At 41.1% G+C, this 17,516-nt stretch overlaps 1 protein-coding gene across 4 annotated transcripts in view; it reads left to right on the top strand.

The window, feature by feature from the left end:
- The window catches only part of LOC131669477 (G-protein coupled receptor Mth2-like), a 66,165-nt gene extending 49,200 nt beyond the window's left edge, over positions 1 to 16,965 (top strand). Inside the window, exons 1-6 of one of the 4 annotated variants that reach the window (XM_058944367.1) lie at positions 1,422 to 2,210; positions 4,124 to 4,202; positions 11,772 to 11,810; positions 13,011 to 13,195; positions 14,084 to 14,249; positions 15,075 to 16,965. In XM_058944367.1, the coding sequence (XP_058800350.1) occupies positions 1,427 to 2,210; positions 4,124 to 4,202; positions 11,772 to 11,810; positions 13,011 to 13,195; positions 14,084 to 14,249; positions 15,075 to 15,453 (1,632 nt within the window). In that variant the 5' untranslated portion in view covers positions 1,422 to 1,426 and the 3' untranslated portion in view covers positions 15,454 to 16,965. Of the gene's footprint in view, positions 1 to 1,421; positions 2,211 to 4,123; positions 4,203 to 11,771; positions 11,811 to 13,010; positions 13,196 to 14,083; positions 14,250 to 15,074 lie in introns of those variants that run through there. The other 3 variants (XM_058944365.1, XM_058944368.1, XM_058944366.1) reach the window with 3 other exon arrangements.
- The last annotated feature ends 551 nt before the right edge of the window (positions 16,966 to 17,516 follow it).

Here is a 17,516-nt window from a genome sequence, read left to right as displayed (position 1 = left end):
CATTATAAATTTAAGTCAATGAATTGTATTTTCAAACAGGAAGTATCCTGATTCACGGATATCCGCGTTAATCACTCGTCCAGTCGAAGATACTGATTTGAAATACGTACGGAAGAAAAAAAGAAAACAAAGATAAAGCAAAGCACAAAAAAATATGAAATTTCACGCGAAACAGCAATGCTTATTGGCATGTCGGGCGGACAAGGCGTCTCGTTGTTCCGGTACGCACAGATAACGGAAAGGCGCGCTGAAAGATGTTGGCCACCTTTATCGTTTCGTACATGCTTTGCACGTTTTATCCCTATTTCAATGGCCTCGCCTCTTTGCCATTAGAGACACGCAACTATTTGTTCGTAGAAGAGTCTATTTTTAAATTCATATGTCGTTTCTCTAAAGTCCTTTTGAGGAACACGTATTTGGATGGAATGGTATTAAGGATTTTACCGAAAAACCAAATATTGCGTTAACGCTTTGCTTTTCACCAAGTTTTCATTATTTGCGATACTTTGGAAAAAGTAACCTGATTTGCTTCATTAAGTATATTCGGTAAAATTTCAAGTTGATTATAATACAGGTGTAAATGTTGTGCTTGACATCGTGACAAAAGATTTAAAGTTTCCACATTTTTACTATTTTTAATCATTTCGATAGTATGCAATTATTACTTCATGCATGGGATCATATGTAAAAAATACGCATATGTTTGTTTTAGGTCAATATAATTATTTCGTCGTGTTTTATTGGTACATTTCATCAACTCGACTTTTACGACAGTTTGATTAAAAAAAAAGACAATTACTTAACTAATCGATTATAGCAAGTCATGACGTCAGCCGAGCAATTAACTCACGGCCATAACAGGTTCGAGCAAAAGCTTCGTCTGTAACACAACCTCGCGAAAGAAGTTAACTTTTTTTTTCTAGCCCAGTGTCTGACTGGAAACAAAAAATAAAATTCCGCAAGCGTGCGACATCAGTGATCAAATTTTTCGGGAAGCTCATCCCAAACAAGAAGAAACATTGCCGCGGCCAGCGCAATTGTTGGCGACAATGAGTCGGATAAATCGCGACGCACAAGTCACGTGCGAGTTCATCCCGAATAATCGCCGATCTCGAACGGCGCGCAGGGCACGAAAAGCTCGCGCTCGCGCTCGCGGAGTAGGAGGAACAGAGCTCGCGCGCGCAAACGTACGTTCGCCCGCAATTGCCACGCTCGGCAACGTGTGTTTCGCGCGCGTACACCTACTACGAGTACTCATCCTCGGCGCGCGAAGAGAGCGGCAGCCGGGGCGATAAGCAGTCAGCCGAGCGGCGATGCGCCAAGCCAGCCGGCCGGCCGCCGAGAGAGAGAGAGAGAGAGAGCCGCTCCTCGGCGCGCGTAAAAACCTCGGCGCGATGTCTCAGTCGTTTGCGATACGCGCCTCGAGATGATCGCGCGCGTTGCGCTGCTCGCCAGCGCGCTGGCCGCCTCGGCCTGGGGCTACCTGCTGCCCAACGAGACCGAGTGCCCGAGCGAGGCGCTCGTCGACGTGACCGCGGCCTTCGGCAAGGGCCACGAGCGCGGCTCGGTCTGGTCCGACGGCGTGTTCTATCCCGAGGACGCGATCGTATGGACGAACGGGCGCGCGCTCGGCTGCCCTTGCAGGACCAGGGCGTGCCTGTCGCTGTGCTGCGTAGCCGGCAAGTGCCACGAGCCCATCGACTCCGACGAGGGCTTCTTTCCCATCTACGAGTCGCGCACCAGGCGCGTGAACCGATCCGCGAGCGTCAGGCACTTCTGGCAGTTCGCCTGGAATCCTTGCCACGAGACCGACCGCTACGCCTTCGAGCCCGAGCTCAATCCCGGCGACAGGTTCGAGCTCTTCGACAACGGCTCGGTCTATCAAGTCGCCGTCGACAGTCTGCGCAACTACACGGACTTCTGCGTGGAGCCCTACGACAACTCCTACAGGGTCATTCTGTGCTTCGGCGAGGTCGGCGACGACGCTCCCAATCCGAGAGTGCACCGAGTGTTCTCCTACGGCATGCTCATCTCCGTGCCGTTCCTGCTCTCCACCTTCGTCGTTTACATGCTCATACCGGACCTGCGAAACCTGCACGGCCAGACGCTCTGTGCCTACGTGATGTGCCTGGTCGCCGCTTACGTTGCCCTCTCCAGCATGCAGATCGTCGATCAAGCCAGCATATCCGACCTGACTTGCAGCATATTTGGTACATGCCATCCTGGCTTCTTCCGGCTTTCTCTTTCATATATCGACCATTCGGAAATGGCGACAAGCGATGGGATTAACGTTACGAGCCCGACGGGAATCGGAAATATTTTCAGTGACCGCGGAAGAATTTTGCTTCTGTAATTACAAAGATTTCGTCTTTTACATGTACACAGGGCGTAATCGCAAACTTAGCAATGGCACTACCTTCTAGCAATCTCTCTTTGCTTACAATGCGGCTTTTCGTGCATAATACTAACGGTGAGGTGCGTGTTAAAAGAAATACCTGATAGCGATTGTTTTGTAATTGTTCGATCGGCGTTTATAATGCCTTGCAATAGATCGCACGATGTCTAGGCACAATAGGCTAATTTCATAAGTCAAGATACAACGATGGGATGCAACGCATTCTCTCGAAGCCAGTGAATCTTATAATAATTGACGAGGAAGCAGTTTCGTTGGATAAGAGAAAAAATACTTCGCTGCGAACCCAAGGTTCGATTCGCCGGCCCTCGTTTTTGCGCCGAGAAAACAGCTGCTCCTTCCGGTAATCTTGGGTGCCAAGTACTTTTGGTTTCTTTCCTTCGTGCCCTGGCATTCATCTGCGGTTGTGTGGGCATTCACAAAAATAGAACAAGTCGAAGAAAAGAAAGAGCCGGTCCCTCGCCTTGACAAACCTGTTCTCCGTAGGGGGAAAGAGGAGGCCCGCATTATTTGTGCGTTTAGTCGAAATTCTTTCGTATGCGCGCTGACGCGATGCACTGCGTTGCGGTGTCGAGCGTTTGACGTTGCCGCGAGATCACCGCGTTAGATAGCCAAACTGTGCACGAGCCAATTTTATTTTTGCGGGCACACAGCTGACAGAATCAAGTTCTCGTTTGGGGGCTTTTTAATGCTTCCATATCAAGATATTATCGTGGCTCCTAATGATAAAAAGGATAAAACATTGCGTTGACGCGTATCCAGGTAAAAATAAAATTTTTCGGGTTGTATTTTCCCGGCACTGCGTACGTATCGTGTACGTATGCCGGCAGTTTACTAAAATAATTATTTGAACAACAAATTTCGATTTATATTTTAGATATTCTTATAGATATAGACTATTTTGTCAAACTGAATAACATTTATAAAGCCCTTTTTTTATCAGCATCTCGCGGCTTGAATCATATACGTCATACACTGTAAAATCACTCTTGTACATACGCGCGTGCGCACTAACATTTAGTGATTTCCGTCAGGATATTTTTCATATCTAATCGTTGTGAAGTTGGCGTTAAAGTTAACCGCAAAACTGAGCTCCGGAAAAGGTCACGCAGTGAATCACAAATGAACTGCATTTCTTTTATCATATAAAAGAAATATCGTGTATTATAAAAATATTTTTACACCAAAATAACAGTCCCATCGCGAGTTTGTTATTGAGATATTTTTTCAATATGCCGAGTTGATCAGTGTGGCACACATTCACACTCAACACTTGAAATAAAATTGATTTAGTAATGACTCAATAAGAGATTATCTTGATTGTACCTTATCAAGTCGATACGATGTAAACTAAAGCTGAAAATATATTCATCATTTAATCATATAATTGTCCTAATATTTCCAATGTTAGATCGTAGTTTGGAAGGATGTATATGAAAAAACTCAAGCACATACGAAAAAAGTTTACTTTGTAATCGTTTCTTTTTATCATGAACGATATGCGTAATCAAAGTTCAATGATAAATGCCTTTTTGTAAAAGAGTTTGTATATACAATTATATGGATTGATCGATTGATTTTATATTATTACGATAAATATAGAAAATATAAAATTAGAAAGATTCATTGAGCGTTGGCATCGGCGAACGAACATTGTTCTTCCGTCACGGCCATACAAAAAAATAATCGACTAATTTATTTCTGTTGCAGCGTACATCGTTCACTTTTCTTTCCTGGCAAGTTTCTTCTGGCTTAATGTAATGTGCTTCGACATTTGGTGGACATTTGGGTAAGTCCCGATAGCATCTTTAATATCACAATTTTCAGCGTTTTATAAAGATAACATTCAAGGTTTACAATGTGACATTTAATTGGGACACAAGATACTACGTGTGTCCTAATCAGCTTTTTTCGTGTAAAATGAATAAACGTGAAAATCAATCGAAAGCTCGATCGGCTTTCCTTGTAAACCGTTTCCAACGTAACTAAATTAGAAAGTAGACTATTTCGCACTTGCAGCTTGTGAAACTGACGAAGAATAGATAGGAACGATTAAGTGTTTTGTTGAGTCTAAGCCATGGGCAAGTTCGCCCGCATTTCCGCTTTCATCGGGTTTAATGATTGCTTGACAACTCGAAGCAGCTGTTTTGTTACTCGTGAGAATTTTCAGTCGAGCGCCTGAATTTTTCGGACGAACAATTGTCATGCGAATTTGTTTATAAAAACAGAGGAGGCTCCCCGATCGTCGTCCGTAATTAAGAAGGTAAAAACTTTGCGCGACGTAGCAGCTTCGACGTCCGTAGAATTTCGCGCGTTCGGCCTCAAGCAAGCGAAGGATCTATGTCGAAGACAAGCAAACTGTACAATGATATCCGTTACGTGGCGGGCATAAACTAAACTTCGATGGTACAAGCTTTGAAGCACGAATGTATACATACGGGTTAATTTTGACTCGTTCCCCAAATCGCCCACGGCCCTCGCTATCCGACCATTCGTTGTGCGCTAATGGAACACTACCTCTTCCTCGACCCTCGAGCCTCATAACCAATGGTTTGGGTACTAATCTTCTCTGCGCTATTTGCAAGCTTCTATTATATGCAGAGTCGGGTCTCTGAGCATTTAATGTATCGGAATGTAGCATCTTTTTGCGTTATTAATCGGTGGAAAGTCACATAACAAATTTGTATCTTCACGCGACTCGTCGATAAATAATTCATAATTAATGTCACTAGTGATGGTTTTATACTGCTCAATATCGCGCGCTGCTGTCGTAAATGTATGCTTAGATTAATTTTTCCATTTACTTGAAATAGTGGTTAACTTTAGTTTTCGTTTATGGTTCACGTCCAATATTACAAATTTGTTTAATGATCAACTCCAATGAGAAAAATTCAAATAAATTCAAATTAAACATGTTAAATAAACTAAGACAATTACAAAATTTTACAATTAATTTTCAAGTGTATTTTTTAGTTTATAACTCCTTATTTTTTTAGTACTATTGTTTAATTGAAAAGTTAACTTTTCTTACTCATTTTGAGCGACAGACAGCTATCGATTCGAATAATTTTTCAACGTGAATTAAATAAATACATTTTTTGCACACTTTTATCGAATATCTTTTGTCACTCGTGAGATTAAGTAATATTTGTTACTGCGTGCCTAGTAAATTCTTAACGGCACACGGGAATAACCAATAAAAATAATTTCATTCGATACGTATTTATCGTTGATATTTGATGATTTGATCAACGATGGCGACGTAAGCACGATGTTTATTTGAGGAAAACCTGCATATTCGATGAAAAGAAAGGACGAGAGGGGCTGAACACGCTACTCGAGGAAACATATGGCTATTTTGCATATTGATCGAACTTTTACAGGCTGCGGCGAATACAATATATATAAAGGTTGTTCCGGCGAAAATGAAACGGGTATTCGCAATAGTTGCAAACCTTATCCGAGCGTTTGCCTTAAAGAATAGGTATTTGGAAAGTCTCGTTTATCAAAGCTTCAAAGATACGGGCAGTCGGCACGCACAATGCTCGTTTCATAGCAACTCTACTTGAATAAAGAAACACTGCGCGGGCTTTGCTCCAAGAGTGAAGACTCCGCGAAAGAATGATCGTTCGGCGCGATAAGAATACTTGCATCTGGTGCCTCGAGCACCTGACGCAGGCTGGCTTAAATCACGGTCCGCAGGTACAAACGAATATCCGCTAAAATTGTGGCGCCAACTGCACGATAAAAGCTCGTGAAACGTCGCGCCTATCCGTACGTATTTTTTCCTCGAAGTGGTGCGCGCATACATCCACGCGACGAGAGCGACGATAACGCCGCGAATGATCGCGGTGCGTGCGTGTCCCGGGGGGGAGGGCCGCGTGCACCTCTGGCGCGCGCAGAGAGGTACGCGGACTGGCGCAGCGCAGCACGGCCGGGCGGGCGCAGCAGCCGCGCTCGATAAGCCAGCCCCGGGCTTCGTGCGATGCGCGAGGCCGCGCGCGACCAGCGAGCTTCACCACCGCGTTGATGCGCAAGCCAAGTGCTCTCCGTTCAATGGGACACCCGCAGTCTCGTGGCGCGATCGACGGCCAGCGCCGTCGATTGTGCCTTCCGCACGCTACCGACGTCACATTTTGCGATGGCCGCTTCGTTTTCATCGCCCGTGGCGCTGTGCTTTTTCAACTGCCGGCAGCTACGTCTGCTAATGATTAGAGAAAATATACTACCGCGCCCTTCTTGTCTGTGCCAAATAAAGTATATACGTATATATCTGTGTATATTTATCCGAAGCTTTTGCAAGTTTAGTTGTCGCGACCTACTTTTTGCCACAATTGCTCATAATCTTTCGAACGGCTGGGATAGATTTTTATTATCCGCGTCGCCGTTACCGCGTGCCGAGAAATTTAAAAATACGCGACATTGAACGTTACAGAAAATCGGGTTTCGGCTCCCCCGAGCTTAGCCAATTGCCGCCGGTAAAAGCACACAACGTTTTAAAAATGTTTGAAAGTGTCGCGCACGCAGGCGTGCTCTCAATCGATTTCGAAGTCTTCCAATAATTCTCCCGACGCACTGCCGCGGTGGTCGGGCATTTTATTTTGTCAGACGTAAGCTGCAGCTCGGCTCTGTTTTGCGCGCACATTTCGCTCGCTGCCGGGCCGCAGTGTTGCGCTTTTGTCATACGGGGACGCGATTGCGCAACGCTGCCTTTTTCTTCTTCTTTTATTGCCACGAGGTGATCACGAGTGCGTTACACCACATGGGAAATACCCCGCGATGGCAGCGGGTCCGCGCGATAAAACGCCTCTGCGCGCCGCCGGCCTCCGTCGACCGCAACGAGCGGAAGGGAACGACGAACGAAATTGTCCGCTCGAGTGTTCCGAGTGTCTGGAACCGCGCGCGAGAGACGCCGATAAAGCTCGCTGCTGCTTGTGTCGGTATACGTACGTCGCGCATCGAAATCGTTCGCAATCCGTCGTGTGCTCAAAATTGGTTGACCGTAGTCAGACAGAGTTAGCATGCGCGAGTGGTATCACGCAAACGACTTCGTCGGAACTGCAGTGCCGAGTCTCAGGAGCAATTAGACTTTAGTCGCGCGACTAGCGCTTAGCGCAAGTTCAGAGTGGGATGTACTACTAAGAATTATTATGGCTGCGTTATGCGAATTATGTGGCTTGGCTCGTTGCAAGCTCAGCGGGAAGCGGTAGAGCGTGGATTTTACTAATTTAGACGAGCTGCTTACTCGACGCTTTATTTTACTCTGGATGTGTGCTTTTATATTGCATCCTCTGCTCGATGAAAATACCAGCGAATTTTTCTTTCCCTTCGTCGGTACACGTAATGTTTCCTGGGTATGGGAGTATTGAAACTTTGAGTTATTCCCTATCATTACAAATTTAAGTATGCACATCTTACGCGGTATTTACGAACAGAGGTTAATTGCTTTAGATTCTGCAAATCGATCGGCATTTCCCGCGATACTGACCGTTCACGTACTCGTGTACAACGCGCACTTCGAGCACCCAAATAGTGGGAGCTTCGCACGCCAACTGCCTACACTTTTCAAGATATTCGAAAACGCTATTTCGCCGCGTGTACATTTTGGCAAGATAGATATTACCTGCATTTTCATATTCGATAAGTCCAGCGAAACCGCAGTTAATCAACGAACGAATAGCGAAAAAGAAAAAAAGTATTCGAACGAGACGGATGATTTACGGCCCGAGTAGGAACGAGTAAGCTTCGGTATTGATAAGGAGCGGGACAAAAGTTAAACCCTTCCATTTCCTTGTGTATCTAACGCTTATTACAAACTGCGTGAAATAAAAATCGCTATGTAAGATATGGAAGCACGTTTCCGTATCTGATAATATAGAACCGAACTCCGAAGAGTACGTTCATTTCCTATCTGTCGTGAATCTATATGCAAATTCTAATTTTTAAAACAGATTGCGAGAAGAAATCTAGACAAATCTTATTGAAAAAAAACATTCCATTCGACCTAGATCTGTGTATAGTTGCGTCTCCGAGCAAGTCTAGAGAGTAAAGAATCACGAACGTAAAAAATTCACGACAACACTTCGCTCACATCCGGTATTCACCAGCTCCGATAAGACTGCAACGCTTCGACTGATACGATTGAACTTTCTTCCAAGAAGCGACGTAGGAAGTAGCAAATCGCAAAATCTCACGTCAAGTGTAAAAAATAACGATCGGTTTCTACATTCGATGGATTTCAAACTTTCACGTGAATCAAAAAAGAAAAAAATGATTTACCCAAATTTACTTTTCGTTGGAACGCAATTTGCGACACAAATCACGATACTTCGAAATACGTACATCGAAGCAGAGTTTTATCTCATCAAGAAAAAAAAAAAGAAATCAACAACGCGGATAAATAAAAGCAAGTCAATCTCGAGTCGCAGAGTAAACACTAAATCCGCAGTATCGGTTCTTAAAATCCCATGCTCAACTCAAATTCATTTGCGCACTCGGCGATCGAGAAAATAAAAGAGCGAAATAAAAAGTAAATCTATTTGCCCGCGAGGCTTCGCGAATAAAACAAAAGAGAGAAGAACTACGCGCCGTATTTATTTCTTTGGCGAGCTCGAAAGTTGCACACAAAGCAGCTGTTTTTAAGCGCGTGTACGTGCGTTGTTTTAGCTTCGAAGCGTGATACCTGTCCAGCGATCGCTTGGAATTAGTTGGATCGATTAGTTTGACACTTGCCAGCGGCTGTTTGCGCTTCTGGTGTGATTTCAAATTCAACTTTGACGGACGTCGGCGTACGTTAGTTTTCTTTTTTGGATTTTCATGCTTCGATAAATTATTGGGCGGGATTTTTCTTTGAGCGTCGTTGAAAATTAAAAAATCATTTGATGTTTTGTCCTTAGCGGCATACGAAACTTCGCATTATTACGATTACAGTCAATTAACAATTGCGTTAACAACCCATTAGTTTTCCTACGAAAATAAATGGACATTGCAAATCCTACTTTGGAAATGCTACGTTTCGCGGAGCTGTTTCTCAAGTTCGGGCAAGTGAAAGAATTCCCATTATATTTAAAACCTATTTCCGAGCTCACCTGACAAAAATTAAAAATTACAACGATTGCGGATTTCGACGTAGTGCAATATTTCGACAGGGATTTGTTTATTCGATCGTACAGCCGATACAAGATAGCGCGTGAGCGCGAAAAGGAAAACAAATCCATCCGTCGTTATCAACGAAAGCTCGCAATAGAGGCTACATTCTGGATTTGTTCCTTATCGGTAACCTGAAAGCGAGAGATACCGCGCGAGTGTAAAAATAATTACGCGAGCGCGTCGATAAAAGCTCGATGAGAGACAAGAGCGCGCGTCCGCGGCGAGCACGCCCACATCGAATCGCGGAGCTTCGGGCAAGGGAGCAATTAGGGAGAAGCTCTTTAGGCCGCGGCGACCGAGACTGGCAAGGCCGCGCGTGCGCGTCAGTTTTGAAGAACGCGATGAGTGGCTTCTTTAATCCATTATAAAAATGAGCGCGATAACGCTGGAAGCTTACGCGTAACTCGTCTGAATTTCCTCGCACGTGCTCGTCGTGAAAGTGGCGATCGCTAAATTGATACGTTCCCCCACCGCCTTGGCGTCGTCGGCACGAAAGTGAGAATTACACGTCGAAAGAATTAACGATCGGTTAGAAGACTTTTTTGACTGCTCGCGGCGTCTTCGACCTCTCCGAAGGAAAAGCAATCCTCGTCAACTGCGTTAGTCGCAGAGTACCGCCAGCAGCGGAGTGACGCGCGCGTCTAAGTGGCATTTAAACGATAGACGAATTAACTGGAACCTCGAAAATTGGGTTCACGAGAAAACTTGCCCCATACGGTGCATAGCGAGTTCGTGTAAATTTTCGTCAGCGCGTGGGCTAAGGTGCTCTCTATTGTTTCAATCGATCAACGTGTTGCCAAGCCATCAATTGCATCGGGCACTTTACCGCCACTCTCTCTCTCTCTCTCTCTCTCTTTGTTTTCTCTTTTTTCTCGCTCGTCGCAGCCGATTTATCACCAATATACAGGCGTTCGCTTTTTGCCATGGCTGCAGAAAGTCCGACGCAGTGCGCCGCGCTTGGGGCTTTATCCGCGAGCGCTCGTTATGTAATGCGCGCTAAGCTGCAAATGAGAAAGGAGTTAATTTTCAGAGGAATAATTTGCCGACGCGCGGTTAATGAAAATTACTCGAGGAATAGGCGTGGACGTAATTAACGGTGCATCGCCGTATATACGGCGTAACTTCTTTTTAACGGACTAATGAAAATGTGAATTATTCACGCACGCACAATTACAATTTGTCATTTGGTGTCGCGTTGGCGTGCCGAGGCACCGAGCGTGCATCGTATATCGGTAACGGATTGATCAGAGATGCAAACAAAGACTGCTATTATTTGCGCACACGCGCGCATTGGGAATCACAGTAGTGGCATATGACGATTGACAAAGCTTCGTTCAATTCGCCAGGTCGATAATCGCGAGAGCCAAATTCGCGTGCGTCAGATCGTTGCAATTAACACTGGTTACCGTTCGATCGAGGCGCAACTCGTCGACGGACGGCGCGCGAGGTAAACAAGACCGCTTGGAGTTCGTTAATTAAAAAGCCACGCGCTCGTAACTCACGTCGCCGAAGTGTGTACGTGCGCGCGAGTCGGCTAATTTGACGAGAGCTGTAATAAAAACAGGATAAAGCAAATGAAAGCCAAGTGACGCGCGCGATGGATTTTTTTTTCTTATTCCTCCTTCGTTCTCCCGCGAAAGTCGACGCGTTAAAGGAATTTCCCGCGAGCGTCGTCAAAAGGCGTGGATTTCGTGTGCGAATCGCGCGCGCGCTAATCGAAACTCATGGTCCGTGAGTGAGATTGAGCGGAGAGACAATGCGCTAATCGCGTTAATCGGCGATAGATTCTGAAGAGGCAAAAACAGTGTAGCGTAACGATTGAGAATACGACTCTTTGCTTTGTCGAAATTAATCATTGCTCAGTTAAGACGGCATGGAGAATGTAAATCTGCATTAGTGTGATGCAGAGGAATATCGTATTGAAAAATTCACGTTGCCCGTTGCAAGCTAATGATGCGGCTGCAATAAATTGTAAATACATAGCTATATCACGCTTCTTAGTATCGATAGATTGAGAGAGAGAGAGAGAGAGAGAGAGAGAGAAGAATAAAGCTCGTTGAAGCGAGGAATCCCCCGACGTAACCGACTGACGCTAATAGAATTGTCGCACCTTATGCCAGACGTGAAGCACGAAACAATTGTATGATTCATTTCGTTAAAGCAAATCGTGCTATGACTCTACTTGTTTTCTGTTTTTGTTTTTTGCAAGCCTTCAAACTGCGGTCGTTAAAGTACCCCACCATCACGGGTGAGAGTTCTTATGATTGTGTGATCAATAGCCTTCTCTTCCATTTTTTGGCATTTACCATATGCATCGCTGTACTTCTTTGTTTGTCAAGTAGTATAGTTGCACGAATATATTAGATATATATATATAAATATACGTAGTAGTGCATCTTCAATTACTGGTTGATTATAGTTGTTTAATCGTCCATCGGAAAAGAACACAGCTTTTTCATGTTATATACAGTCGTTATTCAGACACATTATTGCTATACCCACAGTATTATGATTTAGTTAAGAAGTTACATTTTTGAAAATTTATTTTTTCCAGTCCTAAATGTGAAATTAGCATTCAAAACGTATTAAAGGTAAACTGACATTGCGAAATAAACTTTTCGAATGTACCTTGTTGAATGAGTAAATAAGTATCATCATTTCTCTGAAAATGTTCTTTTTTGTCGTAAGTGTCAATACACGAGCCTTTATTTTTCTTTTTTATCTTGGATGACTCTCTTTTTCAAACTCCTCTCTTTCTTATTTTAGTTTTGTTGCGCAGAAAATTTCCGTTGTCTTCTCCTAATTTTGCAGTTTTTTATCCGAAGTAACAAAATGTTGACATTTAATTTTTTTTTCTTTTAACAAAAAATGTATCCGTCCGTGTAAATATATAACAATTAAAAAAACCAATAGTAGTAGTGCATAGTTTATATTTGAGGTATCATTAATTTTCATTTTTCTTATAATTAATTTCTTGCATCGATTACATTTTTCCAACTTTTCCTATAATAATTATGACAAACGAAATTATTGGCATTGCTTATACCGAGTTTTCACGAGCTAAACTCATTCACCCGCAGACGAATCTCCACATGTTACCTCAAACAACACACGCATGGACTTCGAAAAAGAAAAATAATACTTCCTCGAAAATGTCTTGAATGTAATAGACAAAAAGTTGAAAACCATTATCCCACACGTATATATTAGAAGGTATGTCTCACCAGCAAGCAGAACATTTCTCGCCAACGAGTCTCTCAACCATTGCCAAATAAAAAAATAATAAAAATAAAGTGCAACGCTCAAGTAAATTGCATTCTGTGTCCTTAGTGCATCCACCACACGCAAACCTTAAGTTACAACTTAGAGCTGGAAATTTTTGGCATACGGGAATTTACGGAGCTTTCGACAAATGGGCATTTAACATTGACGAATATTTCTGTTGCAGTGGCTTCCGCTCGTTGCACGGCAGTGTAAAGCAGCGAGAGCGCAAGAAATTCATCATGTACTCGATATACGCTTGGGGCTGCGCCACCGTAATCACCACTATCACCATGATCATGGACTTGGTGCCCGGCATTCCGGACACCATGATACGGCCGGAGTTCGGCAAGGGTAGCTGCTGGTTCGAAAGTGAGTCTGTCCTTTATTCGCCGTTTCGGTGATGTCGCCGAGCTCGAAATACGGAAGTTTCGCGTGCAGAATTTATCGTCGCTATTGTCCTCCATGTATATAGATATCTAGTTTATATTAACCTCTTGGATAATGACACCATTCTACCTTAATAATTCATATACACTCGTGGAAATGATTAATTCAGATGCTATTTCGTACACGTTCTTTTCATCGTAAAACGTAGTGTTCAAAATTTTGTCCACCGTTAATTTCCCAACGAAATCACGTCGGAACGCGCGATAAATTTGCCGATTACTTAGCGGCGCAGCTGTTAATCTTTTATATCTCTTAGGAAGTTCAAAAGTTTTGTGAAAAGTTAAAGTGAGCTAGCTATGTACTTACTAGAAGCGTACGGATCTTTTGCACGGAGATAGTGTTGGTCATCTTTTCACGACGTATTTTGCGTGGCGATGTATCCTACTGCTAAATTATTTAGTAACAATTGTTTGGTCTCCCTTTGACTTCATTCATATCAATGAAGACATAGTTTTAAAATGTTAACGTGAAATTATTCCTGTAAATTGATATAAATAGCAGCAATGTATCTGAAATTCTTAAGGAGAGATAGATTCATGTAGAATCTTTTGAATCGAAATTTACACGCGCAACTGCTGTACGTACAAGTAACGGTGAGCAAAGCTTAAAAGTTGAATAAAGTAAAAGCATTCAAGCGAATATTTTTAATAGAGCAGTTTTACGTTCTGCTATTTGATTTCCTCGACTTATCGAATATAACTTTGACGACAACATCTCGGTTTTTACCACATTGGCCTTTATCGCGCATTTATTGCAATATAAAGTCAGTGGACCCCAATAGAATGTTCGACACTTGTGAATTTTTTGCAGCTGCGGGTGCAAGAGCCTTGTACTTCTACGGGCCCATGGGATTGACGATCATCTGCAATATATGCTTGTTCATATTGACCGCTGTGAAAATTATCAAGCACAAAAAGGACACGGCGCGTCAGCTGAAAGGCAGCGACAGTAGACGACACGACGACAATAAACAATGGTCAGTCCTAATTGATCTTTCTTCTTCGGAGTAACGTTAGAAAATTGAATTTGCAAAAGCCATCTGGATGAGACACTCGCGCTAAAGAACATTTTATGGCTCGTAAAACGATTTCTCGAGAGCTCAGCCCTCGCCTTATACGATCGCAAAATGGATTATTAAACGAAATCGTGTCATTGGGAATATAGTTCATAAGGTTGGCGCGGCTATTGATCAAATTTTCTTGACGTCGAGGAAACTTTAGACTTAGCTATAAGATCTCGGCAGATATGATTTTCGAGAAAAAGCGCAATGTCTTCAGAAATCGATACAGCCGCGGTTGAAGACAGCTCAACCAATGCTTCATTTGATTTTATGTTTATCGAAATAGCCGCTGAACCAATAAACTTGCGCGCCCATGCTTATACGAGTTTTGCTCATGGTAGAGACTTTTTTTCGGGTACGTCTTTGATTCGCAGAAAGAATATTTGGTATATTATTTATTTTTTTATTGTCTTTTTATAAATCGAAAAAAATCGCATAAAATAAAATATCATACTTTGATTCCTCTTTCCAAAAAATGATTGATAAGACAGAGTCGTTTATATTTGTGGAATAATTTCAATAAGTTAGCAATGGTTACTCTAACGAAATATTTAATCGACACGATTTGCATCATTTATGAGCATTAGTATCAAAAAACTTGAATACCCGATAAGCCTTGGAGCTACAACATGGTCGATTTTCATTATGTGAGAATAGTGGTGGATAAACTGTCAAAAAGATTATTCATGTAATCGCAATAAAAATATGTTTGAAGATTAATTGCGCCTTTGAAATCTACAGGTTCAACCTGTATCTGAAATTGTTCATCGTGATGGGAATCAACTGGTCAATGGAGATAATCTCTTGGATGTTCGAAGACATACTTCCGAAATACGTGTGGTACCTGACCGATTTGACGAACACCCTGCAAGGCGTGATAATTTTTATAATTTTTGTGTGGAAGGACAAAATTCGTCGACTACTCATGAAGCGTTTCGGATGCGATGGCGATGGGCTTTTTCGTAACTCAACATCAAGAAGTGGCTGCGCCACTAGCTCCACCTCAGCACGCACCACTTGCATCACCAGCGGAGCTCCACTCCAAGAAAAAGTCAACCCTTACATCGACTCTTACGCTCGCGGCAAATCCACCGTCACCGACGACAGCGACTGCATCTGAGTTATAAGCGGCTCGCGAAAAACCGTCGGATTTTTCTTGCAAGAGACCCAGATGTGAATATATCTATTCTTTTTCCCTTTAACGATTAGATATGCGATCGTTCATGTAAATAATGACGAAGAATCAAAAAGGATCGAATAACGATTTTACTTTCATTTTTTATTTACTTAAGAACAAGTGTAATTATCGATATTAGCTTGACGTTATTTGTCCGGCAATTTAATTTCTTTTTTATTCGAAACAATTCACGAGAGTATTGCCTTTATGTTTTATTGTTAGTTTTTTTACTGTTAGATTAGTTTTTTAACTTAGCTTAAGAGCTTAAGGGCGTGGCGATAAACTTTCATCAAGAAAAATAAAAATATTTTTTTTATAAACTGCCTATTGTACGTAATTATGCGAATTTCAGAAGATGCGATATACTTTATCTATCTATTTTCATATAGAAAACCAAAAATATTTTAAGACAAATCTTCTGTCTACTAAGTATACATATACATGATTATATCTACTTATCAAAACCTTCGTCTCTCATGAGTAAGAAATAACGTTTTCATTCTCTTTCTTATTAGAAAAAATTAATTTTCAATGTTGAATAATTATCACTGCTTTATCCAAAGGATGTTGCGCAATTTTGCTCTATGTACGACATAGATTGGTAAACAATCTAGCTTTTATACGTCGCAGACAATTCTTTCTGTAGCTTGTGAAACTTGTAAAGTAAATTATAATTTTCACAATTACGTTATTCTTCAAAGAAATATTGTGTTTATAAAAACACATTAGGAACAGTACAAAAAGTAGATTTGGCCTAAATAACAAAACTTGCCTATACGAGTCCGTTTTAAGAAATACATGTAAATCAAACGTAGTGTTATCAATATCTTTTTTTAAATATTGAAATTTTTTCAACATTTTTCGAATCTTTTCAAAACTCTTAGAATTGTTAAAAAATTTCAATGAAACCTATCAATTTGGTGAATTAACAAATCATTGACACAGTGCTATAGGTATGACTAAATATAAATATTTGAAAAATTCATAATGCCATATATATTTTTTATCTCTAAAAGATTTAATTTTATAATAATGTAAAGCACTTAACTCCATAAAAAATTATGTATAAGCAATTTTGGCTATCCGAGGACTTCGAACAATTAAAAGTTGAGATTTACTATAAACTCGAAGCGCTTTAATTTATCACTGTTTTATTTCTAGTCAAATTATCAACCACTTTTTGTAATCAATTTTTCGTTACCTATATATATACATTATAATCGTGACATATGATACTTGTGTGATTATTCATCTTTCTAGTATTTATAAGATATAATTGATTATTATAATTACTGTGAACCCCATGAGTAAAGGATATTTTGGACATACTAAAGTCGAGAATTTTATAATTACTCATGATCGAGTAACCGTTATCAATTATGCTTATTGTGCATTTACAGCAAAGTACAGTCTTCGCTCTATCACGATTTTTTTTTATAATACATTTATTACTGTTAATGTTTAAATGTGTAACATATATAGAAATAGATTTTATAAATTTGTCTTTTATTGTTATCCAATTTCACAAAACTCACTAAAACTAAAAAAATATTCAATCTACGTATTATATTTATTTCTATTTAATAAATTGCTACTTAGATTATGGCAAAAAATTATTTATTAAATCAATGATATTAATAAATAATTTTTAAATTAATTATTCTTCATTATTGCTTAAAAAATTGATCCACAACTTTATTTGTCTTAAAAATGTTTCACAGGGACAAGATCAGTTTCTTAACAAATATAATGTGACATAGTAAGCAACTAAGCAATTTACTGTGTAAAAAGGAAACATTCATTCGAAGCATTTAGCCGCTGCTATAGTTGTTACGTAATCGTGATAAATGGTACTTTTACAATCAAACTTTTGATATATGTTATTATTGTGTGTTATTTTTTATGAAATTTTAATTTTTAGTTTAAATTATTTACTTATAAATCCTCATTTCCAAAATTTGGTCAATGTGGTACATTTAATTACATTAATATCAAACTAACTATTT

Source organism: Phymastichus coffea, unplaced genomic scaffold, assembly GCF_024137745.1.
Source record: "Phymastichus coffea isolate CEN01 unplaced genomic scaffold, Cenicafe_Pcof_1.1 PCOF00093, whole genome shotgun sequence".
In the NCBI taxonomy this organism is placed as follows: domain Eukaryota; kingdom Metazoa; phylum Arthropoda; class Insecta; order Hymenoptera; family Eulophidae; genus Phymastichus; species Phymastichus coffea.
The sequence above is the reverse complement of the archived record's forward strand: the minus strand, read 5'-3'. Positions and strand labels throughout refer to the sequence as shown.